At 35.4% G+C, this 10,717-nt stretch overlaps 1 protein-coding gene across 1 annotated transcript in view; it reads right to left on the reverse strand.

Moving 5' to 3' along the window:
- The window catches only part of LOC139139375 (zinc finger protein GLIS3-like), a 116,693-nt gene extending 109,817 nt beyond the window's left edge, over window positions 1-6,876 (reverse strand). The window contains exons 1-2 of the mRNA XM_070708276.1: window positions 6,725-6,876; window positions 5,179-5,540 (exon numbers count right to left, since the gene is read on the reverse strand). Of these exons, the coding sequence (XP_070564377.1) occupies window positions 5,179-5,509 (331 nt within the window). The 5' untranslated portion in view covers window positions 5,510-5,540; window positions 6,725-6,876. The remainder of the gene's footprint in view (window positions 1-5,178; window positions 5,541-6,724) is intronic.
- Between the last annotated feature and the right edge of the window lie 3,841 nt (window positions 6,877-10,717).

Below are 10,717 nucleotides of genomic sequence, written 5' to 3' on the forward strand. Positions count from 1 at the left end.
ACTTCACGTTTGTCTCTGTGTCGTTCCCCTAGCTTCTGAAGTTCATAAATCATAGACTGTTTCTAGGGTCTATGAATAAATGCACAAACTTGAATTTTTTTGAAGAGTTGGTCAAATGTCACTGCACTGTTGATATTTCTTGGAGAGCTGCAAGAGGGATAAAGATTGGGTGAAGCACAAATGGGATACAGCAACTGTCTGTCTCATGTCTTTTCACAATTTGATTTAAATTGGAATCAATTTCAATATCTTAATGCAGTATGGTTTCTATCCATGACAATATTTCATGCACATCAACTTTACGATGATGTGACATTAATTATAAACTTTTTAACTTTTTACACAACAACAATATTCCCAAAAAGTATGCTAACATAAAGCAACAGAGTACCATTTCTATACATTTAACACTTTGTTAAAATCAATCATGTGAACGTGACAACACTTTACTACATCTAACTGTACATTTTAGACGTTCATGATCGTCAAATCTGTATTACTCTACCATAGTACTTCTTCAATTTAAAAAAAAATTTATCAAAACAATTCACCTTTGATCAAGGAAGTACAGGCCTGAAAATATTTTGCCAGTCAGATAAGTGTACCAGGGTGAAGAAAATATAACTACATTTTTGTCTAATTTCTTTTAATTGTAACATGTAATTTTCTCTGTACTCTAAATACATTGATTCAATTGGACACAGAACAGATCTAGACGTAAAGAATTTTAAGGTTGTTGTGTTATGATAATTAGAGAAGTAGTGATTGATTTCTATGCTATTAAAATATCTTCTTCAAGTTTGTAATGGCCAAATTATGAGTCAATCCGACAACGTGGTACTGACATACGAAGGTTATCCAGCTTGATTCTACTGAGACAAGAAATTCTGACACACATAATGTGTGAATGTAACAGCAATGGAATGAGTGATTGACTGAAAAGAACATCAACATGTTCACAGAAGTGAGTAAACACAGTATGCACTACAATGTACAGAATATACTTGTTCTCCACAGATAATGTATTCATGGATGTGTATGCATGTAAGACAGTCAGTATGTGTCAGTGTCTGTATGTGTGTGTGTGTGTGTGTGATGAAAGCAGCCAGTTAGCTCCTCAAATGCATTTTAAGGAACAGATCTTCATCATAATTGATGATGACAATCTTAACTGTCAACATTCTAAGCTATTTACAAATGCCGTCACAAGAGCAAGTTCTATAAATGAAATTTCTGATCCACCTACTTAATACAGTATGTAAAAAGTGCTAGCACAAATGCGATGTTGTATATGTGGAAATAGTTGATAATTATAAAGGCTGATGATAGCTTTGGTGTGTTCAATTCAAGTTATACATAATTTGATCACTGCAACTTTTTATGTTTATGAATATAAATATTTACAATTACATATGGATTAGTGTCTGAGCATAGAATGAAACATTTAAAGAATGGTTAGACTGGATTACCAAGCAACACATTGTGACTTTTGTCCAATGCACTGTGCAATCACAAATACAACAGTAACTGTCCATGAAAAAGACTATTAGAGTATGCATGGAATCTCCCACATAATCATTCTATTGTTCTGAAATTAACATGGCATGAGAAATCATTACCTGTAAACACCTGTACCACACTTTGAACACTTGGTTGTATGTCTGTAAAATTGATTTTCAAAAATGACATTCGCAGGGTAACTTGAGATTAGACTTTCAAACAAGAAGTTAAGATGGAAAGAGTTACGTCTAAAGCTTGAAAAACAAATTTAAAACAAGGTGCCATGATTTCAAAGTCAGTATTACAAGTTGATCTGTTACAATCAATTTCAAACTGAAGTTGACTGCTACCTTTCTTATATTTGATGGAGTTTACACAAGGTTCATGCAGCACAAATTTACAGGTTTTCAATGAAGGCCAATTGTTACTGCAATAAATTGATAAATATGTGGGGAAACATGGCTACATACACACAGTGAGAAATATTGTCAAAAGCTAGGATCATGGAAAGTGCCCAAGTATAGTTCAAACTTGTGAGTGATTCACCAAATGAACCTTATAGAAAAATGTAGGCTTTTTCATAGGTGACAATATAGCAACATTGCTTGAACCAGTCTGATGGAGGAACTGTCCTATGATCACATACACTGAAATTCACCGGATCGAAGTTTTCAGTTTTCAAACCACCTTGACTACCCTGAAAATCACGTTGACTTATGTTCACTTGACATCCATTTCAGTGTTGAATACATGTATTTCATAAGCCTGAGTATACACTAAAATACAAATTGACACCAGGAAATACCAAAATGCAAACCATATATTTTCAGCTTGTTGATTTGTCACTGAAAGACTATGTCCCATATTTGGTTCTTTTATCATTGATTAAAGCACTGCTCACTTTGTCCTATTTTAATATCATAGACTTCTGTAGCCCCAAACACATTACCTCAGTATTTCTTGTTATTTCTTGTTTAATCATACTTTCAATAACAAAAGTTTTATGAATTTAAAAAAATTTAAATCTTTACTTAGAACAGACATGGAAAAAGTTGAATTTATAAATACACAATGATTATTGATCAATGGATGAGACACAAAATGATGATTGATCAATGGATGAGACACAAAATGTTTCTCTTAGTATGTTTCACATGCACACTAAATATATTTTCATTTGATAGCAAGACTGAGTACACAAAGAAAAGAGCCTACTCTACATGTATATTGTATTACAGCCATACAATGGTTATTGCAATGGTGAATTGTGTTTTTTTCAAATCCTTTTAAAGGGGTCTGGCAGTTACTTCAAAAGAAGTCATAAACCTATCTTCAACTTAACTGTATGTCTTTGAGCAGCCTTCTTTCAGGATTTTGGACTACGTCCAAGATGAAGACACACAATTGTGATTGAATTCATAGTGAAATGAACCAATAAGAATAGCTTGCATTTCTCACATCCTTCACTGTGATATGAACAAAAACAGTACAGAGTTTTTGCTGAGACAGAAATAAGGCTTCTATTATCTAAATTATTCTCTCCTCAGTGGGATGAGTTTAATGCACTGTCAACACAAAACTGTTTACTTCAGTTGAAATGCCATCAAAAGCTTTCAAAATCACTGTTTGGAATAAAATATTATGACCAATTGAGATGGTCTGGAGTGACAAAATATCAAGCTCTGTTGAGGTCAAACTGTATGTGCAGGGAGACATAAACATGATAAATCTAGGAAGCAGAGATAAAATGTGAAGCTTGATTGATAGAGTAACCAGAGATAAGCAAGAGAGGAAATTGAATAAATGGAATGATTGAGGCCAGTAATCTGCTTTGAAACATTTAATCTGATTGACATACTGTACCAATTTACAAACAAAATGACTAGTGAGATTATGATAACATTATTGTTAGATTGTTGATTTTACATCTACTCAAGTGGAGTATTGGCTGGGCTGGCAATGATACAAATTGCCTAATGCAATATTTGTTGAAGGACAATGTGTGATGTGTTTACAATACATTTGAGGGTAATTCATTTTAGAGACAGGTCCAATCAAATTTTGCTAATCAATTTCAATAATGAGAAATTATTAAACACAATTCAAAGATGACTCCCTTCTTAACAGTTTAATGTAAATCATTCATTATTAACCCTTTGTGCGCCAAAGTCAATTAAAGTCGCCTTCATAAAATATACCCAAGTCATTTTTTTTCAGATTTTTGCCAAATTTTGATAAAATCTGTAGCCAATAAAATGTGGTACCCATTTGGTCAAAAATTATCAAAAAAACATGGAAAAATTCATAGAAATTAGCAAAATGTTGCACTAAAATTCTGGCGGAAAAAAAAAATTACAACAAACACTCAAAGGGTTAAGGTTAGGTTGAGAGGAAGTAAATGACATACTTTATAGTATTGCTTATGTCAAATTATTTCAAATTAATATTTCATTAAAATTAGATGATTCTTCAATTCATCCACAGTGTATCTGTCATCTGGGTGACTTACAACTCTTTTTTATCACAAAATTTATTTTGGAAAGCTTTTCTAGCTACTCCTGGTTTTTCCTTGTTTGACTTAAGAAAAAAGTTGATCACAAAAAGACTGTACTAACTTGTTAATATCTATCATCAAGTGAAATTACAAAATGCATATATTAACATTGACATCAGGTTTCACGGTGAGAATTTGAAAAAGTAATTGCATTTCCATGATTAAGTACTCTGATATTTATAAACCAAGCAGATGGATTAATTTCTATCACATTGTGTTATTCAGCAGAACTTACATGGTGTTAACATTGATTGTATTCCAATACATGAAACACTGTCTTCGTATGGGCATCATTATACAACTTTTTTAAAGTCTTACGATTTGGATGCGATTTAAAATTTGTGGTATCCTATTCTTCATTTAGGTTATTTAAATTTGTGACTTCAGAAGGAATATAAGTAAAAACTAAACAGTTTAATCAAATTTAATAATTTTTATAAAATGTCAGAAAGCTGTTCTTGCTAAGTCTCTCATAAACAATCTTTCATATACTGGTACAGTGGTAGTTAGTGGAACTTTAATCATAACCACATTTCTAAAGATTTCTTATCAGTCAGAATGAAAACTGTAATGAAGTCTGACTTGCTTTAATGGAGAAAGAGGAGATGAAATCAAAACTTTACTATTCTCATATCAAACCATTGTTTGCTTATTTGTTTATATCTAGTACAATTTCAAAACTAATTTATTCAATTAAGTGCCTTCAACTCACTAAGATTTCATGATATGGAAAGCAAAGTCAAACAGTACAACAGACAAATTTCAGTTTGAATTTTTTTTTGAGAAATTCAAATTGAAAAGCTCTAATATTGCACCTTAATTGACTATTTATAATCGTAAATTTCATGAAAGACAACACTGACAATCATTATTTCATCTAATTTCATCAGTCTGAAGACTATGCCAATCACATCCGCTTACGCAATCAAATGTGTCATCTTTAACCACTCAGACATAATATACTAGTAAGTTTATTTGTACGATATGGGGGCAATGATCAGATTTACACTTGGTTTTATCTCATTAACTCCAAATCAACCACTCAGATAATAGCAATCCACACATACTGACAACATAACAACATAGAAATAATAAATTAAGATGAGACAAATACATATAATTACCTTTTGAAGTGTCGCCAGTTGCATTGCCTTGGTAATTTTGCAGTTCCCTTTTGAAATCTTGATGCAATGTTGCCATTGCTAAAGTTTTCTGGTCATTTTTGCCATGACTTACAATTTGCCTAAAGCTAGATAGTTTTGGCAGCTGGACATGTTGTGTTTCTGGAGTGTTTGACAGACCGTTATGGTGAGCTGTGTGTAGACCTGGTATTGGTGTTGCTGTATTTGATGGTGGAGCAGGAGTTTCACTTTGGACACGTATTGGGGGAATGGTACGTCCATTTTGTCCTGTCTCCTGTTGACTATTGCCATTGCTTGACTGTTGCGTACTCATGGTAACATGCAGTGTCAGCGTATTATTGTCCCTGTGGAAAGCAAGCAGTTATATTCAGTGTTATCTATTTATCAACGTTGTATTCAGTCTTTATTATTACCGTTACAAGTATCGGCTGAATGTAACATCTTTCCTCATCAAATGTATTTGAAAAAAACAAGAGCACCATACTTTTGACGTTGGCAGAAGTTGGAAAGTTAGCTCCCGAGTTTCAAATGTACACTAGTTCCTTTCACATTCATAGAATGCGAGCCAATTTTGAAGATAAGATTTCAGCCCGAGTAACGATATTGATATAGTGTTTTCGCTACATATACGTACATGTGTTGATCGGGGCAGTAACGATACTTGATGCCAGTGTAGTGATCCAGTCAGAAAGCGACAGAGCAGTCAGTTACGTCAAACGTAAACTGACCCAGCTTTCTCTGGCCATGACGTGACTAGTTTTATCGAAAAAATTCTTCCACGTCAATAGCGAATCACAAGTAATAATGGCCCGGTGTAAGGCGATCACCTAACACTTGTTACTCTGTAATAGCTTGTGGGGTACGTTTGTGAAAAAAATCTCACGACTTCAAGAGAAAGGCGGAAACTAAGGATTTTACACTGGCGCTAGCGCAGTTTAGCACCGTCTTGATCGAAACTGGAGATGGTAGACCGGTATACCATACACAGTACAGGATGTAGAGAATTGGACGTAAACAGATTAGCGTTCACTGACTACGGACGGGTCTCGCCCACATTAACTTCGCACTTCTTGCTTTTGTAATCGATTTGGCATTCAGAATTAACGTATACCAAACTTAAAACACTGCTTATGGTAGAATAGTACCTAAACTGCTCAGAACTTCCAGCATCGCCCCCCAAAATGCTGCACTCATCGATCGTGCTGCAACAGTGTAACACCAATACCAAGAGGCCATCTTGGTTTTACACCTGAAGAAAACTGCCGATTTTATCGATCATGGTCAATGATTTTTACTGAGAAAGTCCACACGCTCTAATGTCATGTCAATACCGCCCTAGGTGAGACACTTACGACTTGGCAGTCGTTAGATCGGGAAGGATCGTCCATATAGGTAATGCCTGTGACAACTGTCCCAGGCCGGAAGAAGATACCCGTACGTACCCGCTCGAACTATAGTACGGCAGTACTACGCAGAGTTGACATAACTGACCAGAAAATTACCGCGAGATGAAGCCCAACCTACTTACCTATTATTACTGCAATACTAAACTATTGACTGCATACATGTTGATACAGTATAGTGAAATGACGACGCTTGGATGATCTGTATTGCCCTAAATTTCACATCAATACTACTCTCGATTGTACTTTCGCATGTTGTGGAAATCTGGGCAAGTTTGGAAAGATTCGCAGGGGGTCTCTAATTAGTCACTGATTTGGAGACCGAGTCATTGCCCTGTTGTCATGTACGGTCGGTTTCAAGATACCCTTGTTCGGAGCTCGATGAATGAATGCGGACCGAACGCACTTCAGCACAACTTTTGTGATTTATTTCCACTTGGAGAGCGGACTCTTTGCACGCACTGTTTATACTGATCCAAAACCAGAGAGAAGCTATTTCATAATTAGGGTATGAACCCGGTATGAAAAGAAAACAAGCGTCACTGCAGCCTGAGCCAAGAATGACGGAGTTGTGAAATAACTAGAATTCAAGTTCAAGAGACAGTCAGTCATCTGCGCACTAGTTAGGCCCTAATAATATGGTACATAAACAGTAGTATAACAAGTAGTATTTCTTATCAAAGATGACATGAAAACCCTTCATAGTATGAAGGACGTACATATATGGGGTAGTAAACCTCCATTCGGTAAACTTAATAGACCTACTACTTTACATAATTTAGCATCTCATTTGAAAATTGAGTAGGCCCCCTACATGAAAAAAAAAGAAAATTTCGTTTCGCATTATCTATTCTCATTTTTTAAATGATGACAGGTGTTGAAAGACTGACATTCAAAATCATAATTTGCAAAATTGAAATGACTCATTCAAAATGTAAGAACTTTATCAGTTTATTGCAAAACAACATTGTCATTTTGTCATATAGGCTAGTATTTAAAAAAACAAAATGTGAAAATTTCATCAAATTTGACCCGGCCAGAGTGGAATTAAAATTTGTTGCATTGTCGAACACGAGAGCAAAAAAGAAGCCAGAAAATCGGGAGATTTGCATTAATTAACATGAAATTATTTATTTATTTATTTATTTATTTATTTATTTATTTATTTATTTATTTATCTGTCTGTTTGTTTGTCTGTTTATTTGTTTGTCTGTTTATTTGTGTTTGTTTATTTATTTGTTTATTTATTTATTTATTTATTTGACGAGTCAACAGGCTCAATGGCCCAATAACACTCCGAGAAAATAAACAGAATACAAACAAGCAAACTAAAAATACATTGGCAATAGACAATAAAAATAAACAGGAAAGATTTATAAATACTAAATGTACAGTATGTATCAAAGAGTCGACTCTAAGAATAAAACTATCTGGACACAAATGTCTTAAAAGCAGTCTGAGGCAAAAAATACATCGACACAAATGTCTTTACACAGTGTAATAGTCTTATGTAAAAGCACATTTTCTTATATTTAACCTGCGACGTAGAGCTTGAAATAAAGACGGGGCCCTAAGGCGTCTAAGTGGCCCATAAAATGGTAATTGAAATAAAAGGTAGGGACAAGAAAATCTTCTTGAAATAATACGTTTAAAAAGTCAGATCCAAAACTTTTCGCGGAAACGCAAGAGAAGGTAGTCTGAGATTAAAATACATGCAGGACTGTTAGTAATTACTCTTATAGTACTCAGAAAACTCCAATAATATAATTCTGAAAACGTTTTTTGAACTTTCCTACACGGTGCACTCAAATATCGGCAGTGGGGAGACCAGACCACAGAGCAGTACTCTAATCTGCTTCTTACTAAAGATACATACAAGGATATCAAAGCTCTCGGAGAAGAAAATGTATTACAAGATTTCTTTATCAAGCCGAGCATAAGCTTGTTTATGACTGCTTGTCATGCTAAAAGTGAACCCTATCAATATTTCGATCTTGGGTCAACAATTTCATGAAAATTATATGAATGTTTGCAAAAACAGTGATTTCGGGCAAAATACGCTGTGTTACATGCAACGCCACCTTGACCAGGATACAAGGAAAGCCGTATTGAATTTGATTAGGCCCTATGTGCTTCGATTTGGTACGGTACTCTGTGTTTCAGTGAATGTTTCATTAAAGAGGCACTCCCACTTGGTAACATTTTAAAAACATATCTTTTTAATGCCAACGGTCGATATTTGACGTGGCGACTCCGCGCGGTTCGCGAGATATCGATAAAAACATGTCATTTCCCGAGCGTGTTTTTCACATCCCGAAGTTTTACGATCGTTTCTGGTTATGACCCGAAATCCCCCGAAAGTGTGTTGTTGTGCTGATTGACAATATTCTAAGGAGTCCAAAAACGTTCGAATGACGCAATAGGGCCGTTCACAGTTTACGTCACTGTTCTCTTATTAATATGCAAAAATAAATATTTGTCCGCATTTTCAGATAACGCTTTTGAAAATTACGCATGCAAGAACGACGAAAATACATCTCAGTGGGTGACTGCTAGTGTAATAATGAATACCAAAACTATATAAACGACTCTGAGTACTAGCTGCAAAAACGGCCATGTATGCAACATTGATAAAATTTGTCCGCATTTCAAGCTGCGTGTGCGATGTCACGCGCGTACAGCTATATTTAGTAACAAACCTGTAACCGTGAACAGCGCTATTAGGCCTAATTTACCTCCTACTGCGATGACTTTATATACATCATGATAAATAACATCATTATCAATGCCTTTACCTCTGGTAATTCTTTTTTAAAACTTCTCCTTTGTTTTTGTCGTTTTCATTATTCTCAATCAGTTGTATTAAATTTTTAAACAATACCACATAGATATCAGTTTTTACGTGTAAAATATTAGTTGCCTCTGATGACTACATTTTGTCGTCTGCCACACAGTTACGCGTGGTTCGATACATAGCGGCCGCCGCGTGTGGTATGCGCGCATACCACGCGGCAGCCACTATGCATACTATGATGTATCAACCGCACCTATCTGTGCAAGTCGCCTATGCGAATTCTGGTGGATCAGCAAACTTTGTTTTTCGGGTTTTTTGCCGAGTCAGTAGGACTCGGCTTTCTCCCATGGGACATGACCGCTCACCGACGAGATTGGCACTGCTGTGGCGTACAGCAGCGTCAGCGTAGACTCGTACTCCATAGCTTAGTTTACAATGGCCCCATGCAGTGCCGAACGTTCTATGTTCGGAAGCTGAATTCAGGTGGGCCACCGGAATTCAAACTTTAACTTTTTTGAGGACATGCTTTTATCGATATCTCGCGATCCGCGGGCAGTCGCCATGTCAAATATCGATCGTTGGCAATAAAAAAATGTGTTTTAAAAATGTTACCAAGTGGGAGTGCCTCTTTAAAGATCAATAAAAATGTTCACAATCGGATACAAGCATTAAAGAACATACATGTACCTTGTACAACGATGTGAGCATTGCCGGACACTCAACTTGCTATAGAAGTTTTCAAGTAGGCCTACACACTGGAATAGATGTTATAGAGAGTATATTTAGGCCGTGTTTTCAAAATTGAGGGATTCGATGGATCTTGGTAGGCAGACAGTGGTGGGTTTACTTGTTACCTTCTCCTTTATACTGCTTAAAAGTACCCGATCAAGACATGGCAAAAATTGTAGAGTTTCCCTTCGTCCGGGTCAACAAAAATTATCTCTGTAATCTATTACAGTATAGGTACAAGTTAACATTCACAAAAATTGAAAACCGATTTTCTTAATGGATAAATTAATTTTAAATCCACTGCTCTAACTGGTGTCGAATTCAAATCAGCTACATGGAAAACTGTAACAACATTTCTTAAAGTAAGGCAATGAAGGGAAATTGTTGACGATCGCGATATTCAAGAACCAATTTACATTATAATGGTGTAAGACTATTTGGTGGAGACAAAGAATTATATCGTGATGTCAAATCATGTGGAATAAATTATAGGTTGTCAAGAAAAAAACGTGTTCTTTTAAGATACCAAGTACCAAGTTTCAAAATACACCTTTATTCTGTGACATACTAACGATTCTCATGTGATTTTCTGCAA

This window comes from Ptychodera flava, chromosome 8 (assembly GCF_041260155.1).
Source record: "Ptychodera flava strain L36383 chromosome 8, AS_Pfla_20210202, whole genome shotgun sequence".
NCBI lineage: Eukaryota > Metazoa > Hemichordata > Enteropneusta > Ptychoderidae > Ptychodera > Ptychodera flava.